Here is a 27,981-nt window from a genome sequence, read left to right on the forward strand (position 1 = left end):
TGTACTGTCTTCTGTGCCTACAGGTGAGTGACCAGCTTGTGGAGATCAACGGGGACAGCACAGCGGGGATGACCCACAGCCAGGCCGTGGAGCAGATCCGCAGAGGAGGACACCGCATTCACCTGGTCCTCAAGAGAGGAAATGGCTATGTGCCCGACTATGGTAAGACTCAGTCTGGGAGTTTCTTCAGGAAGCTGCCACCATGCCTCTGACTGTCAGGAAAGTTGTCAACATAGAATGAAAATGTATGAAGGTAAAAACTTAGGGTAATAAAACAAGCAAATAGTAAACATGTCGTCTCCCACCAGTGTAGTTCCTCGGGTCAGTCAGTAAAGAAAAAGTGAAAAAACAGTTTGGGACTAAATTCAACATGATGGGAAAAACTTGTGGACAGAAATGGAAGTGGCCTATAGGCAGAGGAGGGCAGGACTTGATGCAATAGGGGTGGGGGTGGGGAATAACACAGATAGTCTCCCCCCTTCCGGTCTCTGACCGGTGGGAGACGATGAATGGAACGTCCACGTTTTAACTCTAACGGAAGCATTTGTTAGCGGTGCTATAGATGACGTGTCTGTTTGTAGCAGGAGATGTATGTTAAGTCCCTCCAGGAAATTTGCAATTTTTGCGACATATAATGGGGGGGGGATGTAGAGGTAGGATAGCGTCCGTGGGATAATGTCCATGTAAAATGTCTGGTAAAAGTCCTTTAAAGGAGAATTTCTGTATTTTTCAACCTGGATCCTATTTTCATATTTTTTTATGTATAACTATTAACTAAGTCATTACTTTTTTTAAATTGGTTTCAGTATTGACTAAGATCGCTTCAGTCGCTTTTTCCACACGCCCTGCTGCCTCGACAGCCTGCACGTACAAAACAAGCTTATTTTTAGGATAGTGTTCCGTGGGATAATGTCCATGTCCAGTCGTTGCAGAGCCGGTTGTGCTCAGGGGGCATCAAAGTCCTGATTTGGGGGGGCTTTCGGATCTCGGTGAAGAGGCGGATGGCAGTTGGGTAGAAGCTGTCCCTGTGACGAGAGGTTCTTCTGCTACTGCCAGACATCAGGCGTTTGCCACGGGGGAGGGCCCTGAAGAGTTGATGTCCTGGGTGGGTGATAGCACGTTAGCTTAGGGCCCTGAAGAGTCGATGTCCTGGGTGGGTGATAGCACGTTAGCTTAGGGCCCTGAAGAGTCGATGTCCTGGGTGGGTGATAGCACGATAGCACGATAGCTTTTCCACAAAGCTTCCATTACATTTTCTCAGATGACTGCTCCTAAACCTGCACCTCTTACTTCAGCACCTGCGTGTGGTTTTTCTTGGGTGTGTGTAATCTATTCTCTTCTTCTCTTGGATACTTTCTAACATCCTACCCCCATTTCTGGTTCATTTTATCTCTTTATTTTTATCTTTTCTTCTACATTTGGCCTGTATCTTTTCTTTCCCTCTCTGCTTTCCTAACGCTCCTTTCCTTTCTGCTCCACTTCTTTCTTTCTTTCTTTCTTTCTTTCTTTCTTTCTTTCTTTCTTTCTTTCTTTCTTTCTTTCTTTCTTTCTTTCTTTCTTTCTTTCTGTCTTTCTTTCTTTCTTTCTTTCTTTCTTTCTTTCTTTCTTTCTTTCTTTCTTTCTTTCTGTCTTTCTTTCTTTCTTTCTTTCTTTCTTTCCTTCTGTCTTTCTTTCTTTCTTTCTTTCTTTCTTTCATTCCCTCTCTCAGTGGAGCTCTCCAGCTTGTCTCTCTGTATGACCAACTCCAAGCTAGGCGAGCCTTGCTTCTATGTCATTGGACGGACAGAGAATACGCGGTTGGTAATTGTTCCTGTTAGTTCTCCCATTTTCTGTCTCTCTAACATCCCTCTACTCAGTCCCCCCTGTTGTCTTTGATTAGAGTGAAAACACATTACAGCAGCAGTGGTTCCCAAACTTAGGGTCACGACCCTAAGTGGGGTCGTCTGGAATTCAAATAAGGTCGCCTGATTTTTTTGATTTTTTTTTTACACCACATACAATTTAATATTACCAAAGATTATTAGGGTCACTTGCTAGTTTTGAGTTTAAAGTGATCATCTCTAAGATTTCAGTTTTGTTCTCTTGGGTGACACCTATGGCGGTGGGTGGTAATTGCAGGTGAGATCCAAACAGTGTAATGTCACATAATGTCACTAATCTACTGCAAAGGCTTCATCCAAATGAACATAGCCTCAATCAACATTGTGAGTGACTCTCTTTTTTTTTTAGATTACAATCTTTTAGATTATAACTTTAAATCAGGATTCTGAGAATGAAGTCCGAATTCTGAGATTAAAGCCCGAATTTGAAATTACTGCCAGAATTTTGAGAAAAAAGTCAGAATTTTTAGATTAAAGTCAGAATTCTCAGATTAAATTCAGAATTCCGCGGGGGAAAAGAAGCATTATGTGACATCACTGACGATGTCACTGATAATATTATCGATGGTGTACTGGAATTTGAAATGTCTCGGGTCCCTAGATTTTTGTGACGTCAAAATAGGGCCACTCACAAGCCAAAAAAGTTTGGGAACCCCTGCCTTACACATGTGTCACTGCATGTGTCGGTTGTCCTCATTGTGAGATTGTGATCGTCTTGGTCGTCATCAGTTGCAGTAATTATGTAGACATGAAAAGCATCAGGGTTGATTGCTTGCCTCCAGCACTGAACACCAACCATACTGTAGCTCTGAATGACATTCAATAGGCCCCACAATATGAAAGAGCGTTAAATCGTTAAACCCAGGAAGTGGCATTAGAGTCCAATGGCGCTATTATACTGATAATCAGATCTGTGTTGTATTTTATATTGAAGGGTTATCTGAAGGCTGCATTAAAAGAGAAGAGCAGCTGACCGCCTACTTCCTGCTTCAGCACTGTACCAGAGATTTTGATACACCATTTATTTTCCAATAGACATTTCTTAAAATGCTTATAAAAAATAGTTTTACTTCGTCAAACCAAACGGTTCAGCTATATTTAGAACCGGGGGAGACCGTAGAACATTTCACTCGGACCAAAATTAAAAAAAACTACATAAATTTTTTCTTTTCTTTAAATCAGCAATTTTTTTTACGTTTTGGTCCGAGTTAAATGTTATGTGATCTCTCCTGTTTCTAAATATATCTGTGCAAGCATTTTATGAAATGTCTATGGGAAAATAAATGGCGTATGAAAATCTCTGGTACAGTGCTGAAGCAGGAGGTAGGCGGTCACTTTGCCTCTCTATACAAGCTGAACTAATGCAGCTCTTTCCCTAATAGCAGATTACAGAGTGCTCTCTGATCCTGCTCTCTCTGTCTCTTACCTGCCTGTCCGATCTGTTTGTCCCTCCTCTCTCCCCCTCCGCTCCCGTGTGGGTCCAGGCCGTAAGCGCAGAGTCACCTCCCCCTCCCCCCCGCAGCCCCCCAAGGAGCAGAGTGTGGCTGCAGTAGACCCCGCCAAGCAGAGGGGGCGCAGCAGCTCCAAGCAGAAGAGAAGGAGCGGGTCCTCGAAAGGACGGGAAAAGGGGAACGCGGACGGGAGGAGACGGAGACGACGGCACTCGGAGGGAGGAGGAGGAGGAGGAGGAGGAGGAGGAGGCTCCTCGGGGGTGCGGAGCCCCGCCTCTGAGCGTGAGGGGCGGGGCGATGGGGGGTCTCAGATGGCCCGGGATGGGAGGCGGAGAAAGAGAGGCGCTCTGAGTTTACCCCGGGACGCCCTCAGGAATGCAGATGATAACGTCAGACGGAGAGGGACAGGGAGGGGGAGATCAAGGGAGAGGGGGAGGCGGGAGAGGAAGAGCAAGGAGAGGGGGAGGAGGGCAGAGAGTGAGGAGAAGGTGAGGAGGCCAGAGAGTGAGGAGAAGGTGAGGAGGCCAGAGAGTGAGGAGAAGGTGAGGAGGCCAGAGAGTGAGGAGAAGGGGAGGAGGCCAGAGAGTGAGGAGAGGGAGAGGAGGGCGGAGGGTGAGGAGAGGGGGAGGAGTGAGGAGAGGGGGAGGAGGGAGGAGGGTGAGGAGAGGGTGAGGAGGGAGGAGGGTGAGGAGAGGGGGAGGAGGGCACAGAGTGAGGAGAGGGTGAGGAGGCCAGAGAGTGAGGTGAGGGTGAGGAGGCCAGAGAGTGAGGTGAGGGTGAGGAGGCCAGAGAGTGAGGTGAGGGTGAGGAGGCCAGAGAGTGAGGAGCAAAGGCAGGAGCACGAGGAGGAAACTGTTGAGGAGAGGGTGGAAGAAGAGGCGGAGGAGACGGGGAAGAATGTGGAGCTGGAGACAGGAGAGAGGGAGGAGCTTGTTATACTACCCATTCCCAATCCTGACCAGCGGCTGCCCAGTCCCAGACTAAACTGGGAGGAGGGGGAGGAGGAGGAGGAGGAAGAGGAGGAGGAAAACTGGGACATGGGAGCCGAGTACAGGGAAGCGCAGGAATCCAAAGAGCGAGAGACCCAAGGTGTGAGGGAGCGAGAGAGAGAGCGGGATGGCAGAGGTGAAGAAGACAGAGGGAGCGAGCAGCAGGAGGAGAGGCAGGGAGAGGATGATGATGATGATGATGAGAGGCCTCTGACGGGCCTTTTTAGAGTCGACCCGGCGTCTGAGAGGAGGCCCTTCTCCTTCCTGGTGTCGGCGCTGTCCGCGGAGCAGCCCGGCGACACCGAGTCCGAGTCGGGAGGCAGCCTCTCTGACGTCAGCAGCGTGTCGGCCGCCAGCATCTCGGGCCTCTCCCTAACGGACGGGCGCGGGGAGGCGGTGCTGCCGGGCCCCTGGCTCGCACCCGGGCGCCGGCGGGTGGCCCGGGTCGTGGAGGAGAACAGGCTGCCCGGCAGACGGACGGGACGCAGAGGAGGGAGAAGCGCCGTCTCTTGACTTTCGTAGGATGTGAGACTAACCGAATAGGTCGCTGACTTTCCAATTCACACGTGAACTCCCAGCGGGTAGTTTTCACACTGTTCTGCTTGTTTCCTGCAGCCACACACACACACACACACCACCAACGCTCATGTTTTTCTCTCGGCCACTTTGATATCTATAAAGTAATATTCTTTGTGCCTTTTTACAGCCGACTTCTGGCTGTTGATAATTACATGCCAACAATGGTGATAATTTTCATTTGTAAATGGTGGGGCCAACATATATAATGTGAAGTCACGGGCTGTCTTGCCCTCCTTATTTCTCCTCCCTCTCGTTAGATCTTCGGCGTGTGTGTGATCTAGACGTTTCCAGGACAACAAGAGGTGTTGCAGACACCTTGGTTTAACCTAGTTCCCGTTCGTGTCTGCCTCTTGTGGTAGCTACCTTAGCAGACCGTCTTGCTCTCCGAAGCTCCCCCTACTGTAGAAAGACGGCATAGACATTCACGTATACCTCATGAAGATACTCAGCAATAATAATGCAATTGTCCAAGACTATCAGCCATCCATAGCCACCACCATGCCATGTAGATATGGTTTTGAGAGGAAGGTGTGGTACTATATTTGTACGATATCCGTTTCGTGTTATCCTTCCATGTGGACACTTGCCTCGACTCGTAATGTTGTTCCACGTATCTGATTCTTTGATTGTGATGAATTTCGATGCAAATCCTTTTTGACGGCAAGTGTGAAATCTATATTCTGTAAATATTTGTAGAGAAATAAATGACAGAGCCTATTGTAAATACTATACTTACTGGAGCCCAGGCCGGATTTGTATAAATTATAGTGGAATACATCATGATAAGCCTATATACAAGATACAACGTAATATGCTACCCATTCATATTTATCCTTGTGTGACAAAGCATAGAGTTAAAATTGATATATTATAGCTTTTGTGACGGATCAAAGTGTAAACACAGACTAAGAACTATATTGTATCCTGCCCATGTTTTCATAAAAATGAATGTTTTTCTAATATGCTGCTTGAGTGTGTGTGGTTTAGGATGTTCTGTGTCCTATACCCTTCTTCACAAGTCAACAAAAGATGCCAAAAGTATGCGTCCAATGTGTGCATATTTCCAGTACTGTTAATATTGTGTATCCCGGGGTCAGAACAAAACCACTATCTAGATTCTAGAGAGTTGTTGTACCCATAGTGCCACGTACTGTACAGTTGCCTTGGTAACACAAACCACTTTATCCTAACCACTGATTTTTCTTACTGTGAAAAACCCCCTTGCTCTGAGGTCTCTAATGCATGAGAAGTGGGCGGGCCATTTAGTAACTTCAGTTATGCCATAAGAGGATCGAACCGTTCATACACAAATAGAATGCATATGGTTCCGCCTCTGCAAAACACCTGAGCGCAGTGTTGCATCCGAAATGACAAAATCGCACATCGTTTTTGTTTTGCTCTCTTTTTCAACATCCTATTTTTGGGGGGAAACAGGAGCCAATCATGTCTTGGATACTGTGAGATGTTATTTTTCTACAAGACGATCTTTTTTGAAGTACTCAGGTTTTCAGATACTTTGCTCTAGATAAGCCATTAGGAAGAAAAGCTACAGAGTGACTTCACAACACTTTCACACCACAGGAGTTGATTCTAATCATTGTTCACGCTGATGATGATGCCATGCTGTGGCAGCAGCATGAGGAGACCCCCTCAGACTGGTGGAAGCTTCTGTGCACCTCTTATTTGTTACCAGTCCATATAGTTATCCAAAGGTTGTGATGCTGTGAAGTCATTCCTTTCATATTGATCTCAAATCTAACAAACCAGAGACGTGAGATGAACTGCTCGGTGTGCCCTGCCCATTCATTTTTATTGTTATGCTACCCAGAATGGCACAAGGTAGTAGGTAAACAAATCAATCATTTCCATTTCCCAAACCAATGACCAGTAGAGTGTAGCTTGGTAGCCTACATGAGTCTTATTTTGTAATGTTTGCTAATGTTTTTTTTTTTTTTTTTTTTTTAGATTTTCATTTCCTAAGGGAGATATTTATGGCTATAAACTGTAAAGAAGTTCTGAAAAGAATTGCAAATAAAACTGCTGGTGCAATTTTCTCAGCGGTCCTGCATGTCTTTCTTCTATTAAAGCTTGTTTGGTTTGAACAGGAAAAGACCAACTGCTATAACGGACAGTAGATGGCAGCAAACGTATATTTAGGAAAGATAGGAGGATTTGGTCTGAGGAAAGTGCCTGCGTGTGTGTGTGTGTGTGTGTGTGTGTGTGTGTGTGTGTGTGTGTGTGTGTGTGTGTGTGTGTGTGTGTGTGTGTGTGTGTGTGTGTGTGTGACTGACTGCATTAATAGTGTTTATAATCCTCTTATACTTGTCTTTATGTGGACATAAATAAATCCTTCAAGTGTGTGTGTGTGTGTGTGTGAGAGAGAGAGGGTGTTGAAGGATATAGGCCTATTGAAGAACATTGGCAGAATGTAAAATGCAATTCATGGTTAAGGATGAATGAGCCGTGAGTGAGAGAAGGTAAAGCCACAAATCAATTATTTACCCGGCTCTTTGCGAGAGCAGGGATGTTACATTTTGCCATGCGTACTCCCCCCTCTTTCTAATATTAGTTTGGTACAGCAGAATAGCCTCACCTGTTTGAGACATACAGAGAGAGAGAGAGAGAGAGAGGGAGGGGTCTTTTATAACCATCGTGTCTCAGATCGGATATGAGCACTTAAGTAATGTTACTAAAAATAACACTCTGAGGCGTCTTTCTCTCGCTGATATCTTAGCAACATCATTCAATTCATGGCAGCTCAGCTCAGAGGCAAAATTTCACTGCAATAATAACTCTAGTGGATCCGTAATGCTATTCAGTGCACTGGCTTTCAAGTCAGAGTCTGGCCCTTTTTTTTACACAAACTTCACTTCAAATAAATCTTTCCAACTTTAATATAGGGGAATATGTTTTTTTTTTAAATAAATAATAGGTTGTAACACTAGTTCAAATTCACTGTTTCAGGTAGCCATAGGCATCGTCATAGCCTATAGTGGTTCTCAAACTTTTTCACATCAAGGCCCCTTAATCATATATAAATGTGTGTGTGTGTGTGTGTGTGTGTGTGTGTGTGTGTGTGTGTGTGTGTGTGTGTGTGTGTGTGTGTGTGTGTGTGTGTGTGTGTGTGTGTGTGTGTGTGTGTGTGTGTGTGTGTGTGTGTGTGTGTGTGTGTGTGTCCGGTGGCCTGGCCTGGCCTGCAAAAAAAAAAAAAAAAATGGTGCCCGAGGTCAGGCCACTCACTGAACAGCAGGCCAGGCGCCGCCTACTGGTTTACTAGTGGTTTTATTACTTTATTCAGGGTTAAAGTGGGTGCATCTCATTGTAAAATTGGACTCGGCCCAAATTGGGCTTCAAACGGCCCAAATTGGGCTTCAAATGGCCCAAATCTGGCTTCAAACGGCCCAAATTGAGCTTCAAACGGCCCAATTTTTTCGCCGGTGCCCTTCGGATGCTGGCACGCGCGTCGGCCGGTATCGGCCTGGCCTGCTTGGTATCTAATGCCCGCCCGGCCTGAATTATGATCCCAGTCCGCCCTGTGTGTCATGAGTGTAATGAACAGCTTATTAGTCTATTATGCCTGCCCTTCACCAATGGTCTGTCACCATCTGTGGTCACCTCTTCTGCCCCACAACGGCCGCTGTCCGCGGTGCTGAAGCTGAAGTCCCTCACCAGCATTGTCATTATAATTATTCTATCCATTATAACCTACTTTTCACGTTCACCTTTAAAGCTATTTTTGATTGACTTGACATTTACAGCACGTGTGCCATATAGTCAGACCCCCTGGGTTTCCTCAAGGACCCATGTATTCCCCGGGCCCCACGCTGACACCCACTGGTCTATAGTCTGTACATGTGCGCTCCGGACTGGACTGGCACAATGGAACAGCAGGGATCCTGAGCTGTGTCAAGCCAGCCACAGTTAGCCAAAATTTTAGTAAGTATGCTAGAACAATCGGGTTATTTTAAATTCAAAATAACAAGTGTTTTAATTTACGCTAGTAGTGTTATGCTATATATTTAACTTCAAATACATTCACTTCGCTAGTTCACTTAAGTAGCCTCTGCCTACATTTTACAAAAGACGTTGCAACAGATCAGTAGTTCAGTAGTTTTATTTTGAAGGTTTTGAGCGGAAGTTCATTATTCATTCTGGCTAGCTTGACACACACTGGTGCAGGTGCACTCCTGAAGGAAAAGGCGCACGCCACGCACGCACCATTGCAGTTCCGACGCGCAAGGAGTGAAACCTCTCTGTTTCTGCGCCACCACCATCACGGAGACACCGCTGTATTCCTGCATGGATTACCAATTCTAATCTACTCATTTCAAAGAGGTGGGACACGCGGTTTGTTTAGAGCATCGAGTTTAGCATCAAAAGCGGCACGCGCAAAAGTATGAATATTAGGCTATAGTGATTATGCATATCTGAGACTTTCGGACAGTCAAAACAATTTGATACTTGTTGGACTTTCCTCTCGGAGGCTTCGAGTTTTGGACGCGAGACCAATTCTTTATGGATGTGTGACGCGCAGGTAAACTGTGCAGTCTTTTTGGTCGGAAGTAAACTGAATTTAAGTCACTTGGATGTAGTTTGGCCGGAGCCGCGAGGGCACGATTTGGTCCTCGAGGATGAAATTCGTAAAGCGCCCGTCGTGCTTACTTTGTGCTTGATAAAAACACATCAAGCCATGGGTTGAAAGCGACGATGATAGACTGCGGGGATATTGAACGTGGGAGGGAACAGGATTTTTCAGCTTATGTAATGATTGACAGAGAATAATAATTAGTGGGGGATCAGAACGAGCATCACTCCCCCATATCCCTCTCCCCCCCATATCCCCTCCCCCCGTATGTCGAGCAGGCAAGAGGATAACTGATCTATTTTAGGAAAGAAATAGCCTAAGGTTACTGCTTTGTCTTTGAACGAAACGAACACGTTGACGAGCAGGGTACTACTACTGTGTCAGAAGTCAGCGGGTAGATCGAGATTCCACTTATTCCTCCCGTTTCTTTCGTAAATTGGAGTTTTACTCAGAGTTGTTGTAGAAGCAATCCTGGGAGCTCATTAGTGGTGTTTATGAAATCGTATAGTTCATACTTCCCTACCTCATCCCACTCCCCAACCGCTCTCCTTCTGTTATTAAGATTTTGGTTGATGAATTGCAATCCACCATGATGCTCCAAACTCTGGACCTGCACTGTGCTGATCCGGCATGGTCTCACAGGCTGATAATGACTCTAGGAAATCAGACAATCAACGGTGTCTTTAGCTTCTTTTTGGACTTTGAACTTTCTTCTTCTCTGCATTGTAACATTTTTAATAGACGTTGAGTGGCTATAATCAGCTCATTATTGCCCCAAAGTGTTGGGGAGATGTAGTCCTTCTGAAATCCTCTACATCTTTATCTTTGTGACTTATTGGTTCTGACCCCTCTGAAGCGCATAGTTCATCACCAGAGCCCCCGCCCCCCGTCCCTCCCTCCCTCCCCCCCGCTCACCAGGGCTGGTGGGGGGGGTGGATTTTGCCCCTGCGGGGGGGTTGAACCCGCAGCGTGGCGACGACGGCGGCACCCTAGCGAGACAGGGGCTCCCCAACCATGGAGACCAGCCCAGAGAGCCCCAACCGGGCAGTGGAGTACCTCCTGGAACTCAACAACATCATCGAGAGCCAGGCCAAGCTCTTGGAGACCCAGCGCCGGCGCATCGAGGAGCTGGAGGGCCAGCTGGACCGGGTCAGCCAGGAGAACCAGGGCCTGAAGTCGGAGCGCTCGCCGCCGCGGCCCGCCGCCGGTGGCTCCGACGCCCCCGAGCAGAACCACAGCCAGCCGCTGAGCCTGCCCAGTGGGAATGGCAGCACCCCGCCGGCTCCGGCGACAGCGGTGCCGGCCGCCCCGACGACGCCGGCGCCCGGCAGGGAGAGGAGGAGCCACACCAAGCTGACCCGAGGCCTGTCCTGCGGCTCCACCACCACCGAGCGAGACCGAGGCAGGCTGGACCGCACCGACAGCACCGACACCAACGCCAGCTCCACCATACGCAGAAAGTAAGTTCTCTTATTACTGCAAAACACGCCTCCTCTGTTGGCTTAATTGATCCAGGAGCCAACAACGGATGATGATGATGATGATGATGATGATGATGATCAGTGCAGCTTCATCTCATCTTATTCACCTTATGTTCCAACACAGACCTCAGCCAGTTACTTCCTCTTGTGTTGACACTTCCTGTGACAGTACAGTACTAGTGAGCAGGTAAAACAAGACGGTGTTTTGAACAGGAAGTCATCGCACAACTGGGTCAAGTGGGCGGGGCTACATAAGGTGAATAGGAGATTGTTCATGTTCACTGATATGATACACTGTAGTGGTGTAACCTTGCAAGGCAGCTAAAACCATCCATCTGGCACCTGGTCTTAAGACTAATATTTAACGATTGACTGTATGTTTTACGAGGTTAAACCAAATAATGACAGACAGAAGACTTTCCAGTCATGAAAGCTAATCCTCCCAGGAATGCGGCTAAACATAAGAAGAGGTATTTTAATACACCACCCAAGAGCATAGAAGGCAAGAGACAACAGCAATTTTTCGGCCCTTCAATACGACATTGAAGGGCCGTTCACCATTTTGGCCTGAAAATACCTCCTTGGGCCAATGGGACAAGAGCCCAGAGCCATGACCAGCCAATCAGAAGCAGAATAGGGTGAGCGTTGCCAGGAAATGTCGTGCTCCCCATGTTGCAATGGAACAACCTATTAGCCTTCAGTTCTTATGTAAGTTCTTTGACCCCACTTTGAGGAAATATGCTGAGCGCTGGAGGATTGTGGGTGGGTGTGTGTGTGTGTGTGTGTGTGTGTGTGCGTGTGTGCGTGTGTGCGTGCGTGCGTGCGTGCGTGTGTGTGTTTGCTGATTTTGTTTGTGAAGGGATTTGATGTTTTTGGTCGATTATGTGAGGTAATTATAGTTATGGTGCATTCATGTGCTCCTCGGATATATCGTATTTACCAGCAGTGACGTGGTAATTACGACAAGACACCGTTCAAGTGCTCTTGGTCGGGAAGAGCAACAAACAAGGACGCCAGAAGTAAGGTTGTTTTCTCATGGCTGGTGTGTTCTCTTACCAGTAGCGGGTCATTATGGTATAGCTACATAGGACATGTAGTGCAACTACTAAAATAAATGATAGCTATGAACAGAATAACGATATATATAACTTTTAGCCTTCAGTTTTTATGTACAGTCAATTGGTGACACGGACTCCATACTTTCCGCCATTGTTGTAGTCCCGAATCCTCACGCAGCGTCACTGCTCAGAAACTCGTGTATCATCGGAATTTCCCGAAATTCCCACTCGTAAATACGACATTGAAGGGCCGTTCATGTGCTCACAACTCCTAAATACGGTAAATACGATGTATCGGAGGAGCACATGAACGCACGGTTACATAGTAGTGTGCAGAGGAAATCTTTGGTACTAGGAAGAAGGATATGGCTGTGTTTTTGTCTTTGATTTGAACTTTGTGGACCGGTGAAGCCCTCTAGCATGACGAATCCACCCACTATTTGCTCAAATTGTGCTTTTCTTCGCTGACCTCGTCACTCTGAGCTGTAGGTTGGTTGGTTTCTAAAAGAAACCTTTTGGCCAAAGACTGAAGCTTGAGGTTGACCTGAAGTGAGAGTGCTGAAAGTACACAGCTTTGGCAACAGCAAGTAAACCTGTTCTCCTTTTTGCCTTACCTAACCACGCACACACACAAGCACACACACACACACACACACACACACACACACACACACACACACACACACACACACACTCACACTCACACTCACACCGACGGAGAGAGACTGCTTTTGTTCTGCAGGCATTAAGCTTTGTGAGTAGGCAGCGATCCATGTGGAAAAACACCATAGTGAAAATGGAGGGTTACATTCTGTGTGACACAGGAAGTGACAGGAGCCATTGGTCCTTGTTGTGAACGCAATAAAAATGCCTCAAGACATAATCGTCTTAGGGATTATTAGTTGGCTTATGGTTTATGGTCTCCCTGTGTCTGACCTTTTATGGTCCCAATCCCCTCATCAATGGCTGGTTCAGACTCACCAAATCCCCTATTGATTAGAGTGGTCGAGTGGCAGAGAGGCAGAGTGTAGAAAAAGACCACTCTAATCAATAGGGGATTTGGTGAGTCTTTTTCTACACTCTGCCTCTCTGCCACCCCCCCACCATGGGGTGAGTTAGTCATTAGACAGAAGCATATATTAGTTATGTGTGGGTGTTAAACGCCGTGATGAATTGCAAATCTAAAGATCTCGCCAAGCCTCCCTTGTGTTGTTAATTGCTTGTAGCGATGGCAGCTGATTTTTGGATCCAGAGACCCAAGACAAGCGGATGATAATGAAGTGTCATATTTAATAAAGACTAGAGCCATGTTGGCGCTAGCTCAACACTGGCCTATTAGCTTAGGCCAGTCAGTGATAAAAGCTCCTGTAGCTACGCTGAAACCGTGGTCACGGATTATATGGATGTCTTTTTGGTTTATTCTCTATCTCTCTCTTTCTCTCTCTCTTTTGTCAGCAGACACCGTGAAAACTACACACACAAAAAAGGCCATAAAAGGTTCAAAATATCAAACCAAAATTGAACTCTAATAAATAAATACAATACTTAAAACGTATCACATTGTCCATGTAAAGGCACATCGACAAACATTCTACACAAATATATAAAACTAACGAGAGACAATTACCAAGTGTGCCTCTTGGACCACATGCAGAATCGGGGTTATTGGAGTCATATAGCCCCCGTGAATAAGGACTTTATCCACTATAGAATTTTCCCTCCCTATCATTGGTAGATATCTGTTGCTTCAACAAGCTAAACGTGTTCTGATAGGCTGATGACTAGAGCAGGGCTAATCTGCTGTGTGAGTGCGAAGTTTTATTGAGCCTAGATTATGGAGAAGCGTGCACGTCTGTCCGTCCATCTGTCTTTGTTTATTTTCATACCTCTTATGTGTTGTAATTTCTCCTCCTGTGCTATCGAAAATGGTTGTATCGATATTTTCCTGTGTATCGGTATCAAAGTGAGAAATTCTAGTATTGTGACAGCCCTATTTTTAACCAAAGTAACATTATTTTAAGGTGGTATTATATTTTAGATTTTTTTTAAAATCAATGTTACTCTTTTAACATCTTATTTATATTGCATTTTTATTTAATGACTGTATGAACTCAAATAACGGTGAATTTTGGACACACATTGTGACACACACCATGCCTCTCTAAATATGGCTCTGAGCACAGAGTGAGAGAGAGACAGAAGGGAGGTGTGGGAGAGAGAGAGAGGGCCAGAGAGGGAGAAAAAAGACGACAAGGGGGAGGAAAGCGAGTGAACGACCTTATCCCAGCATGCCTCACTCTAAAAGAGAAGAGGTTGGAACACACACACTGATTTACCATCTGTTACTGAGAGAGAGAGAGTGAGAGAGAGAGAGAGAGCACAGCTGAGAGACAGAGAGGAGAGAGAGAGAGAGCACAGCTGAGAGACAGAGAGAGAGAGGAGAGAGGAGAGAGGGGGGCAGAGAGAGAGAGAGGAGAGAGGGGGGGGGCAGAGAGAGAGAGAGGAGAGAGAGAGAGAGCACAGCTGAGAGACAGAGAGAGAGAGAAGAGAGAGAGAGCACAGCTGAGAGACAGAGAGAGAGAGGAGAGAGAGAGAGCACAGCTGAGAGACAGAGAGAGAGAGAGGAGAGAGAGAGAGCACAGCTGAGAGACAGAGAGAGAGGAGAGAGAGAGAGCACAGCTGAGAGACAGAGAGAGAGAGGAGAGAGAGAGAGAGCACAGCTGAGAGAGAGAGAGAGAGGAGAGAGAGAGAGAGCACAGCTGAGAGAGAGAGAGAGAGAGAGGAGAGAGAGAGAGAGCACAGCTGAGAGACAGAGATAGAGAGGAGAGAGGGGGGGCAGAGAGAGAGAGGAGAGAGGGGGGGCAGAGAGAGCACAGCTGAGAGACAGAGAGAGAGAGAGGAGAGAGAGAGAGCACAGCTGAGAGACAGAGAGAGAGAGGGGGGGCAGAGAGAGAGAGAGGAGAGGGGGGGGCAGAGAGAGAGAGAGGAGAGGGGGGGGGCAGAGAGAGAGAGAGGAGAGAGGGGGGGCAGAAAGAGAGAGAGGAGAGAGGGGGGGCAGAGAGAGCACAGCTGAGAGACAGAGAGGTAGAGAGGAGAGAGGGGGGCAGAGAGAGAGAGAGGAGAGAGGGGGGGGGGGGCAGAGAGAGCACAGCTGAGAGACAGAGAGAGAGAGGAGAGAGAGAGCACAGCTGAGAGACAGAGAGAGAGAGGAGAGAGAAGAGAGAGAGAGGAGAGAGAGAGAGAGAGAGGAGAGAGAGAGCACAGCTGAGAGACAGAGAGAGAGAGGAGAGAGAAGAGAGAGAGAGGAGAGAGAGAGCACAGCTGAGAGACAGAGAGAGAGAGGAGAGAGAAGAGAGAGAGAGGAGAGAGAGAGAGAGAGAGGAGAGAGAGAGCACAGCTGAGAGACAGAGAGAGAGAGGAGAGAGAAGAGAGAGAGAGGAGAGAGAGAGCACAGCTGAGAGACAGAGAGAGAGAGGAGAGAGAAGAGGGGGGGGGGGGGGGGGGGGGCAGAGTAGCCAAGCCTTAGAGATCTGTGTTTGTTTCTGTCCAATTAGTTGTGGTTGGTCCAGCAGGAGTTGTGATCGCTGCCCTCTGTTCTCTCTGTTGTCTCTGTTCTCTCTGTTCTCTCTTGATTCCAGACAGAAGAAAAGGCAATAAACCCTGAGCTGTCACAAGCTCTTTTATTAAAACAAGACAGTGATGATCACAATAAGGTGCAACAAACAACCACAGGGTTTCCTTCCTTCCTCATTGATGCTTTCACAAAACATTCACACAAGGAGATTTCTGATCAACACCGTAATCATCAGTAATGTGGATATAATGACTAAGTGAAAGGCACATGATAGAACAGCTTGAACAGCAGGGTACGTTCAGAAATAAATGACATCACTTTAGTGGAGCGCAGCCTTTAAAAGCAGGAAAAGACAACGCTCATGCCATATCGCCATATTACAATATCCAAAATCGAAGACGATATCTAGTCTCATATCGCAATATATCGATATAATGTTGATATATTTGCCAAACCCTACTACGGTGCGCCACAAGCGGCTGTCCCAAATAACGTCCCTCCCCCGCCATTCACGTCAGTGTGTGTGAACGATGTGAGTCTGATCTGACGTCAAGTCCCTGCTCTGACCAGCAGGAGTGCTGCTGACCGACCGCATGGCCAGTGTGCCAGATGTGTTGTTGTTGTTGTTGTTGTTGTTATTTTGGGATAGGTCGTGTGTGTGTGTGTGTGTGTGTGTGTGTGTGTGTGTGTGTGTGTGTGTATGTGTGTGTGTGTGTGCAAATCTCATACGTTTTAAAAGTAACCCTCCCAAGTTAACACTGCGCCTGTGTGAGTGCACACTATGGTGTGAAACAGGGAGCGAGGCGCACAGAAGGCGCAAGAGAGATGAATTAGTGTGACCAGAGTATAATTACCGCTGTCCAGAGGTGATAATTACTGCTGCGTGCGTGTGTGTGTGCGTGTGTGTGCGTGTGTGTGTGTGTGTGTCTGTGTGTGTGTGTGTGTGCGCGCGCGTGTGCGTGCGCGCGCGTGCATGTGTGTGTTTAAGGAGATCACCTGGGATGTCCATTATTAGACAGTTAATGTGACCCTGCAGACGGCGGTCATAGCTGGAGTCATGTGACGGTGCTCGCTGCGCGGGCTGAAGGCGTGCGTCCACATCGTGCGTCTCGCGCCACGGGAGGCGGAGGAGGAGAGGCCGGGCAGGCCGGGCCAGCGTGGACGTGGAGGTCTGGGGCCGACAGAGCGAGTGGTGCTGCTGATGCACTGAGCAGTGTTAGTTATATAACACACCGAGAATCAGAACCGTAGCTATCTCCTTTTCCACCCCTCCTTTTCTGTGCTTTCCCTGGCATGGTGGGAGTGTTCGTATTAAGCTCAGAAGAGCAGCGTGAAGGTGTCTCTTTTCTGCTTGAATATGTTCTACCTCTCCCTCTCTCTCTCTCCATCCTCGTGCAGGGCTTGTCGGCTGCTGCTTCTCCACTCGCTGAATTGGCGTTAATTCTGTTTTGGAGACGTGGAGAAATGGTGACGGGCTTTTGTTTCACTGGAAGCATTTTGCTAATTTTGTATAGCTCTACACTACACATGCTCTCTCTCTCTCTCTCTCTCTCTCTCTCTGATGACATACTCTCTCTGTTCCTCTCTCTCTCTCTCACACACACACCCACCCACATACACACTCTCACTCTGTCTCCCCCTCGCTGTTTCTGTTTCCCACTGCTGCAGATATGACTCAGAGAAGCTGCAGAAATTACTTTGGTGCTCCTCTCTCTCTCTCTCTCTCTCTCTCTCTCTCTCTCTCTCTCTCTCTCTCTCTCTCTCTCTCTCTCTCTCATTTAATTTCTCCTTCCACACACCCTCCTCCTTCTATCGAGTGAAGGAATATATAACTTCCCTGGTTAGATGATTGAGTGTGTTTACTGTGGCCCCTTGCGCCGTAACGGAGAACTTGATCAACGGTGATTCAGGCATTTTGAATGGTATCCTAGATGATATAGTCGCTAGTATAGTGCAGATACAACTTGGAGAGAAAACATGTCCGCCCCAGGCAAATGTGTGGGTATAAGCTCAGCTGTACACTGACCTGCTGCACACACAGTCTGTGTGATGTGATGGAACATTATTCTATTCTCTCTGGACTCTTGACTTTTTAGAAAAGAAAATATCCTGAAGCTGCCTGGCCAATGAGAATTCTTACAATTAAAAATTTTGCCCAAGAAGAAATGTTGCTAATGATTTACCGTGATGTGGTTTTTGCTTGACGTAAATTTAAATGATGGATGTGTGTGGGAGGCAAATGTGTGTGGGTGGTGTTTTTTTATCCTTCCAGTCAGCCAATCCGAGTGCAGTGTCAGTGTGAGTGTTCCCGGCTTCAGCACAGCACATCATATTTCTCCCCACATCGAGGACTAGACTTGTATCCATTCACAAACACATGTCACTCAGGATTTAAGAGGTCACAGCCTGTCAAATCTCAGTCGCCCAGTGGAAACATGAGGCTGTGGCCCTGTCGTATCGTTAACGATATATCCTTACAATTCATATCGTCATTTTTTTTAATCATGTTTTGCAATATTCCGTCTTTGATGCAATCACGTCACACCGTGTGACGTACGCACTTGCAACAACAAGCATGGCCGAAAGCGGAGTCAATTCCAAAAAGGGGAGTGACTTCAGTAGTGTGGAAGTGGTTTGGTTTAGGGCTGCAACTAATGATGATTTTCATGATCGATTAATCTGTCGATAATTTTCTCGATTAATCGATTAGTTGTTCGGTCTATAAAATGTCAGAAAATGGTGAAGAAATGTCGATCAGTGTTTCCCAGCCCAAGATGACGCCCTCAAATGTCTTGTTTTAGTTTACTGTCATAGAGGAGTAAAGAAAGCAGAAAATATTCACATTTAATCAGAATTTTGACCTTTTTTCTTCAAAAATTACTCAAACCGATGAATCGATTATCAAAATAGTTGTCGATTATTTTTCTGTCGATCGACTAATCGATTAATCGAGTAATCATTGCAGCTCTAGTTTGGTTACAAAAAAGCATGCATGTAAACAAACCACAGTAATATTTGAATTAAAGCATATTTGAAATATAATAAAAGGCAAACTGTTACATTTATGCTGACACATAAAACTATAACACTTATTTTGTTGCAATTGTATGTTCTTGAAATGAACAACACAAATATTTTTCAGTATTTTGTCATATTGTCAAGAATATCCTTATCGCAGAAATACCCTGAAATATTATTTTAGGGCTATATGGCCCACCCCTAGCTGCCTCTCTTTTTTATAAGTCTTTTATTGAGAGTGTTCTTTGTTATTGTATTGTATGCTGGTACGGACATTCCAAAGTTACTCGCAAAAATAAATTGGGAAAGATTGTTAAGATCTGTGGAAAAATCATGGGGCAACAGCAGGCTGACCTGCACCACCTGTATTTGACTAGGCTGACCGTGAAGGCAGACAAGGTCTGCTCAGACAAAACCCATCCACTGTCAGCAGAGTTTCAGCTACTCCCTTCTGGTCGGAGGTACACATACCCCAAGATCAGAACCAACAGAGCGAAACATTCCTTTATCCCCATGTCAATCATCCAGCTAAATAAGATGTGAGATTCAGGGAATCTGAAGTTTTTATTTGTTGTTTTATTGTTATCAGATATGCACTTTAAATATGCAGGGCTGCTAACACATGCACTTTAAATATGCAGGGCTGCTAACACGTGCACTTTAATACACAGCATTATTGCGTATTTTTGTAGTATTTTTGACCACTACAGATGATTTTATGATTTTTATGAGTTGTGTATGTTTTTATTTTAATGTGTCTGTGTCCTCATGTACTGTGCTGTACAACAAATTGCCTCCTTGGAGGACATTAAAGTTTTCTACTACTACTACTACTGCATGCTCTCTCCAAGGCCTGACCAACGACCCTGGGTCTTTCTGCACATGCTCATATTCAGCACATTGAGACACTCCACTCCATGCGCACAGTGCCCCCTCAGGTCAGAGCGGGGTTGTTTTTATTGAGACGCAGGTCACATGACTTTCCCTCTGCCCGTTCACATCAGATCGCATGGCTACCGTTCTGTATTTAGCATACACTCAAGTGCCTTATCAGCACATGATCGCTCCGCGCATAATATCCTCCTCGAGGCCACGAAGAGACAATGTACTGATGAAGAGGAAAGTTTTTGAGTGAAATGTCCTTGGCCCAGGATCCAGTATTGTGAAAGCTATGGTGGTTGCTGTGGAAACTGCAAAGCTTTCCCCCAGGCGGTACAATATTGTGTTTCTGTTCGCCTCCCTCCACCTCCACCTCGCAGCGAGTTCAGAACAGCCACGTGGCCCTCCGTGAAGTTACTCATTCGCTCTGTTAAAGTGGCAGCGCTGTGTGTGCAGATAACGATGGTGCCCCAAACAACCGCCATGGGGGGAATTAGAGCAGCGATTGGCTCTCTTGCTTGGTTATTAACGAGGGGCACGGACTGACGAGGGTTTGTGATCTAAAACCTGCTGCAGGTTAAACATCACTGTGGCTCGAATCATCCCCCCTGGCCCTAGACGACAGCTAGTCTTCCTGGGGTCCAAGACAACAATATACACATTACATAACAGACAAGCAATGAAATAAAATAGAAAACACTATGAGAACAAAAACACAAAAAAACAAAAAAACAACAAGAATAAAAAAGCAAAAAACGAAAACCAAGACAAAACAATAATAGCGTGATCAGCTAGCCCCAGCTAGCCAATGGACCTAAATAAATGAACATATGGTCAGCACATTTCTCTGTAGTCTATAGGGTTGTCAAAAGTATCTATAGTATCGAAAAAATCTATATCTATTAAACGGATACAATACTCATTTGCAACAGGTATCGATAGTATCAATAAGTATCAATACTAAAAAATGTTAACGGATATAATGCTCATTTGTAACATTATGGTTACCAGCAGTGGTATCTCTTAATGAGAAATCAAACGTACCACTGATTTTCTCCCTCCCTATCATTGGTGGGTATCTGTGGCTTCAACAAGCAAGCTCAAAATGTTCTGCTAGGCTGATGACTAGTAGAGCAGGGGTAACCTCAAGCGCGCGGGAAGCTGGGTGCTGTGGGTGCTGCAGCACCCCCTGGTGGCAAGAGATGGAATTTTAGAAATTGTTGCATTTGGCTCTAGCCTACTGTGTTTATGCGCATGAGTCTGTGCTGTGTAGTGGATATCTTGTCCATATACGATCTTTGCTCAACGCAGTGGTTCTTGGGTAAAAATAGGATACACACAGTAGTGTGAAGCGTGCACCCCGGGAAATGCTGAAGTTTTGTTTACTTAGCCTCACGTTGAAACTAGTGTTTACATAGCTGTGTTTACTTTGTTCACGGAGTCGGAGACACAAATGAGACTCTGCCAGTCAAATCCCAGCTTTGTGAAGAGAAAGAGATACGAGATGACAAGACTGAAAAAAAAAGAAAGAGAAGATGGGAGGAATAGCAGGTAGGCTATCACTGTCCCTGATTCCTGAGGGTAAATTGAGTAATGCTGCAGAGAAGAGGAGAATATACTGAATAATGACATCACAACAGTATAATCCTAATGTTAATTTAAAATTAAATATTCCTCTAATATGGCTAAAAGTAAAAAAAACATAAAATTTTCTAAGCCACTGCCCTTGCGGGCAACACTGAGAGTCCCTTACTTACAGCACCCCCTACTTAAAAGTAGTTCCAGCGCGGCTGGGTAACCTGCTGTCAGTGCAAAGTTTTTAATGAGTTTTATCGGGCCTAGATTATGGAGAAGCGTGCATCTCTGTCCATCTGTCTTTGTTTATTTTTTATGCCTCTTGATGTGTTGTCATGTGTCATGTGTTTCATCCCCCCCCCACGTGGTATCGAAAAATGGCATCGAGTATCGATATTTTCCTGAGTATCGGTATCAAAGTCGACATTCTAGTATCGTGATATCCCTAGTAGTCTATAAAACAAACGTAGAAAGCGGACGAAAAGAGATGTGATAAACATCAGGATAGTGCATGATGTGAGTGTAGGTGGGATCCGAGTTTCCTTTTAAAGGTCCCAATTCGTGCAGCTGTAACCTCTTAAAAACGTGTGTCTCTGGTCCATAAAACATGATTCTGGATTAATCTGTCGAAAATATAGCAAACCCGTTTGTTGTGACGGAGTTCTCACTCCCTCTTCTGGTTGCTTCCCAAGAACGGCTTGTTTCTATAATATATTCAGAACTAACAGTTCCCATTGGCCGCTGAGGGAGAGCCCGCCCCAGGCTCCCAGCGGCCAATCAGATTAGCGTCTGTGGACCAGCACGCTAGGTTGCGAGTTATCGTTAACTAAACGGTACTACGCTAAAGAGGACATCTCAAAATGCCTAGACTTACCGAATGCACCTCTGCAGTTGCTGGATCACGTACAGTTGGCGTCGCTCCAGCTAGAAGTGTTAATTTTGTGGCTATAGACTAAATGGTGCAGGTAGCTTGTGTGAGAGAGACCCGCGCAGTATGCAGGAGGAAGCTAGTGACGTCCCGATTCCCCCAGATTCCCCTCTGGGCAAACGAAGCGTTTGGGGGTGTGGCTTGGAGGAGACTGCAGAGGGACGCTGGATAGGGACAAATCCAACTGTGGCAGTTCTGAGCGTGTGACCACTCATTACAGGGAGGGCTGACAGCAGTATATATGCATTTACAAGTAAAAACAGCTTTTGCACGGAATGGGACCTTTAAAACATGCCTTTCCTTCGATGGAACCGAATATGACTTGGAAGTAGTCGTGTAGTAGTGTAGTAGTGTTTTGGAATTTTACACGTCGGCTCCACAGCTTATATGCAAACCCTCTCTCCGCCATTTACCGCATCGGTCCTGGATTTTCATCCGCCCAGGTAGACTCTCTATCCACAGTCTTTTCCCCCGGCCGGCTCTGCTGGGGCTCTTATATAGCTATTACTTTATTCCTTCTCCTCCTCCCCAATTCAACTAAGTGGCACTTTGAGGGTGGGATGTTTGTCAAACAGTCGCGTGCGTGCTACGCTCTGCTCTGCTCTGCTCTGCTCTGCGGAGCAGAATAGGGAGACTGGTTACCGTGGGAACGCCGTGAGCTCCCTCTGTGTGAAGAAGCCTGTGGGCGAGAGACATAGAATAAAGAGAGAGAAAGAGAGAGAGAGGAGAGAAGTGAAGAGAGGAGAGCGAGGAGAGAGTGGGAGCAGGGTTGAATGATGGAGAGATGTGGACGATGATGGAGGAGGCGTGTTGAAGACAGATGAGTGGTGCAACTCTTTGATCGCGGCGGGTTCGAGGTCCCCTTTTGTTCAGAAGTTGGGCTCCAGCTTCCGTAGCGGTGTGGACCATTGGCCTATTAGTCACGAAGATCTATTCCAGCCTTGACAGAATATCCCTTTGGTGATTCTACAGGCGTATCGGTGTCTGGAATTAGACCTTCTGCATCGCCTCTCTCTCCCTCTCTCCCCCCCATCTCCTCCAAATTGAAGTCTTAATTGCTTTTTGATTGGGCGAATCACGGTCGATGTTCAAGTGCCACACACACACACACACACACACACACACACACACACACACACACACACACACTCAGAGGGCAGAGCAGGTGCCCGGTGGTGATGCGTAGTCGAGGAGTCGTAACTGTAGCTGTGCCCCTCCCGCTCGGCACCGCTCGGCCGGCACTCAGCGCCAAACGCCCACACAGGCAGTCCGCACTGTTGCCAAGCAGCGGGGAGACTCATGCTCGGAGTGGAAAGTGTAAAGTGTGTGTGTGTGTGTGTGTGTGTGTGTGTGTGTGTGTGTGTGGGGGGGGGGGGGGGGGGGGGGGGGGTCTATGAAAAACAACTTAACTTTGGGTTGCAACACAGCGGGAGTCAAGGGGGGGGGTCTCACCCTGGAGGAGGTGGTGTGACACATCACACATACGCTTCTCTGTGCAGAGCAAAGATTTGAAGTGGCTCTTCGTACCGTGTCTGCTGAACGAGAGGCTTGGGTTAGATTAGGGCTGGGTCGGTTTGAAAAATTTTAAACCGGTTCGATATTGCCGTCTAAACCGGATCGAACCGGTATACCGATTTTTTTTGTAATAATTTTTTTTTTTTTTTTTTTTTAAGCAGGGCTCCCGAGTGTGGCCCATAACTGTCTGTAGTGCAACTTCAGTCCACCTGATAGCGATAATACACCTCTAAGCTGGTATTGTCAACCAGCAATGATACTGAATAAAAAGAAGCAGGACACCTGTGTAACAAACACACCCTGTATTTATTTCTCATAACTATTCAGCTCAACTTTTCTTCTAAACATCAAAATAATAAATGAAATAAGACTTCTGCCTATAGTGCAACTAGGCATGGGTCGGTTTGAACATTTTGAAACCGGTTCGATATTCCCCAAAAAACCGTATCAAAGCGGCTGCAGTTGGTGGCGATAATGCACCTCTAAGCTGGTATGCTGCCAACCAGCACGAACACTGAATACAAATAAGCAGAACCTTTTAACTGTAACAACACACTGTTTTTATTTCTCATAACTATTCAGCTTAACTTTTCTTCAAACATCAACATAATAAACAAAATAAGACTTTTGCCTACTAGTGCAACTTGAGAAGAGGCTAATACGAAACAATAGTGCAATCAGAATGGACTGGCAAAAATTTTTTTTTTTTTTTTTTTTTTTTTTTTTAGGTTTTTTCGGTTCGCACGTGATCAAACCGGTTTGGGCTCGTACACCGAACCGAACCGGTAAAACCGGAAATCGATCCATGCCTAGGTTAGATTAGGCTCCACCATCATCATCATCAGCATCATCATCATGTTGTGTGGATGTGAACGTAGAACGGCGTGCACACGCTCAGTGAACGTGCGCCGAAAAAAGACGTCTACGACAGAGAGCACCGAGCGGGTGATGCCTTTTTCCGACCGTAATCGCCACCACCGCGTGAGTCGTTTTCCCACCCTTCCCCAGCAATTCTATAGATAGACTCACCTACACACTGACTACCCCCCCCCCCCCCCCCTCAGCCCCCCCCCGGCCCCCCGCCCCCGGCCCCCCGCCGCCACTGTTGGAGCTGGAGGATGTCGTGGATTCTCTTCACGAGAACTACTCAGTCTCCACCAGTGTTCCCTCCATTCCACCTCTGGTGATTATCTTCACCCTTAACCCTCTCTACCATGTTCAACCTCTCCCACTCTCCTGTAGCTCTGTCTCCTCCTCCCACTCTCCTCCTCCTCCTCCTCCCTCACAGTCCAGGCCTGGAGACTCGCCGTTTTAAATAGACACTGAATACACGCACACACCACCTCATACAGTATGTTCTCGCACTGTGTGCCTCTTTTTCGTTTGATCGCCTTGGACTTGTTCCGTGCTCCTCCTGCCCTTCACCAATATTATTCTTATGGTCTGAAGATTGAGTTTTTTGTTTTGCCATATTGGCAGGTTCCTTGTGGTCTTCCCTTCTGCTCTGCTCGTGTGTGTTCTTCTGTGTGTGTGTGTGTGTGTGTGTGCTAATGAGAGAAAGAGAGAGAGGGCGAGAGAGTACACATTACAGTGCAGTGGGCACACACCACCAGCAGGGTGTATGTGTGGGTAGTGTGTGTGTTTTATTTTTCTGTGCAAGAGGAGGAGGAGGAGGAGGAGGTGGGCGAGAAGATAGGGACATGTGTGTGTATTTGCGTTTGGGCATGTGTTTGTGCGTGTGTGTGTGTGTGTGTGTGTGTGTGTGTGTGTGTGTGTGTGTGTGTGTGTGTGTGTGTATGTGCGTTTGGGCATGTGTTTGTGTGTACAACGTCTGTCTTTTTTGGGGGATTCAGGGATTCAGGCCTAAATATCCGTGAAGCACAAATCCAATCGGAGATGAGGGGTGTCGACACACTTCACACGCTGGGGATTATCGTCTCAACAGGAGGCAGTACAGTAGCTGCTGGTGAAATACAGTTCTCGACTACACAGTGTGCAGTTTGTGCACAAGCATGGCTCAGTCTTACCTAACCATACCTCTGCTCCGCTCTTCATGTCCTCATCCAGAGCTGAACAGGTCCATGTGTTTATTTCTGTTTTTATTCTTTTGGCGAGGCAGCGTTATTTCTATAGCACATCTCATACACTGAGGCAATGCAACGTGTTTTGCAGAGTAATACAAAAATATATATATCTACAATTTAAAAAGCACAGACAAAAGATAATAAAGGGCGCATAAAAAGATACAATTATATATATATATATATAAAATATATATGGTATATATATATATATATATATATATACGGTATATATTTCATATATATATATATATATATATATGAAAGAACACGCTAGAACAAGCAAAATGCATGGCATTAAAAGAATCAAATCAGGTAAAATAGAAAGATTTTTTGTACTCCCCTAAAGGAAACACAGAATCGAGCAGCGTTACCTGTAGTCCCTCTCACACTGGTGACATTGTCAACCGTATGATTAAGCGTGCCTTACCGGACAAATAATAGCCTATGTATGATGACGCTATAACTTTTGTTCTGTGAAGTGAGTGAACTCCCTCAATTCTTCCTCTCAAAAGGAAATCAATTCATGGCGTTAAAATAAAGATATGTTTACCCCCTTAATTAAATCAAGCAGCGTTAGTTCCTGTTATTGAGCAGTGACTCTCACACCGGTGACACTGTGCCAACCAGTTGCAAAGTATTTGCAATTACACGAAGGAACACTGTTGAGTCACATCCATGGTATTAGTGTGTCAGCCGTTAATTAGAGCAATATTGAACCCGTGCCCACAAATTCAGAGCAAACGCCGTCTCATCCAGGCACGAATAACCTCCGTGTCATCTCTATAAATAGGAACGAACTAGGAGCTCTTGTTCAAACAGCCGCTGACAGGTTATTCTCATTGAATTGGAACTTTTTTATCGTCTGCGCCTCCCAAACGAGCACTCCTCCTACGTGATTATACATGATTACTCATTTCTTAAGCGCTCTCCTTCTCCGCCGGTTGGTACCCCCCCCCCCCCCCAACTCCTGCTAACCGCCACCCTGTGCAGTGTGCCTCTGCACTGATGCCTTTTACCAGCCTGCCACCTTCATTCAGATTTGCTCATTCAATTTGAAAACCTGTCAAATATGAATTGTGGTTCAATTTGCACAATTCGTGCGGTCACCTTCTGAGCCAACTCCCAAACCCCGCTCGCGTCACTCTCCTATGTGTCACGCCAAACTCAATACAAAAACCTGTCAGTTTACTGTTGTCTAGCTTGTCACTAAAGCGCGCCCGACTGCTAGAACATGAGACCTCTTATGAATCACTTCTTTTGTAATATTCAGATTAAAAACCGAAGCTCAAAGCATTCATTGATATACTTGTTTATCCCATAGGGTCTATAAACCCCCTGTACTGTTTATACCCCACGATCGGACCCCCACTTCCGGTTGCATGACGTCAGGTGTATCCGCAAGAATCAGTAGCTTCCAATAAAAGCAGGTTCAGAGCAAACAGTGATTTTTTCCCCCCAGTAACACCAAATAAAACATATTTGGTTGTCTCATCTTGCAGGTGGCCTCTCCGTCCCTTTCCTCTCTCAATGTGTCTCCGGCTCCGCACCAAAATGACTGTTGTGTGTGACGTCCTTGAAAGCATAGAGAGCCAAAGTGAACGTCACTTCCTGCTTCAACACTGTACCAGAGATTTTCATCCCCCATTTATTTTCCCATAGACATTTTGTGAAAATGCTTATAAAAAATAGTTTTACTTGTTCAAATCAAACGGTACAGATATATTTAGAAACAGGAGAGACCGCATAACATTTCACTCAGAGCAAAATGTAAAAGAAATGCGGATTTAAAGAAAATATGTTTTCGTTTTTTTTTTAGTTTTGGTCCGAGTGAAATCTTCTATGGTCTCTCCCAATTCTAAATATAGCCGAACCGTTTGGTTTGACCGAGTAAAACTATTTTCATACGCATTTAACGAAATGTCTATGGGAAAATAAATGGCGGAAGAAAATCTCTGGTACAGTGCTGAAGCAGGAAGTGACATTCACAAGCCTCTCTATTGAGCAGCTGGCTCCAGTGAGAAGCCGGCCATTTAGATGCTAATCTCAACCACCGGAAGCTCCCCCTTCAGCTGCTCACTCACATTCTGCACAACGACGCAACAACTCTCATCTCTAGCCAGAGCAGAGGGGCTCGTCCATAGACTTTAGAGAGGCTTTGGTGTTTACATGTGCACTTTGCATGCATTACCCAGAGTGCTTTCACATGTTCATACAGGACAGGACCCACCAGAGAGCTCTGTAGTCCAGTTTGATCGCGGGTTATATAGCATCCATTAGAGTAGTTGGAAATGTATAGATTCTATAAATTTCTCGCCTGGGACGCTGTGGGGGCTGGAGTTGTGACCCCCCCATATCTTCAGTGCCTACTGCCCAGGTGGGCTATCT

The 27,981-nt window shown here is 46.2% G+C and overlaps 2 protein-coding genes across 3 annotated transcripts in view; both read left to right on the forward strand.

Annotated features, from left to right (window-relative positions):
* Positions 1-5,113, forward strand: part of magixb (MAGI family member, X-linked b) — a gene marked incomplete at its 5' end in the record, with an annotated part of 59,241 nt that extends 54,128 nt beyond the window's left edge. Inside the window, 3 exons of the mRNA XM_083639280.1 lie at positions 24-162; positions 3,365-3,889; positions 4,094-5,113. Coding sequence (XP_083495406.1) covers positions 24-162; positions 3,365-3,889; positions 4,094-4,833 — 1,404 coding nt within the window. The 3' untranslated portion in view covers positions 4,834-5,113. The remainder of the gene's footprint in view (positions 1-23; positions 163-3,364; positions 3,890-4,093) is intronic.
* A 5,385-nt stretch (positions 5,114-10,498) lies between these two features.
* The window catches only part of iqsec2b (IQ motif and Sec7 domain ArfGEF 2b), a gene marked incomplete at its 5' end in the record, with an annotated part of 53,096 nt that continues 35,613 nt past the window's right edge, over positions 10,499-27,981 (forward strand). For both annotated transcript variants that reach the window (XM_083639347.1, XM_083639346.1), the window contains one exon: positions 10,499-10,944. In XM_083639347.1, the coding sequence (XP_083495473.1) occupies positions 10,499-10,944 (446 nt within the window). The remainder of the gene's footprint in view (positions 10,945-27,981) is intronic.

Source organism: Poromitra crassiceps, assembly GCF_964638095.1.
Source record: "Poromitra crassiceps genome assembly, chromosome: 6".
NCBI lineage: Eukaryota > Metazoa > Chordata > Actinopteri > Beryciformes > Melamphaidae > Poromitra > Poromitra crassiceps.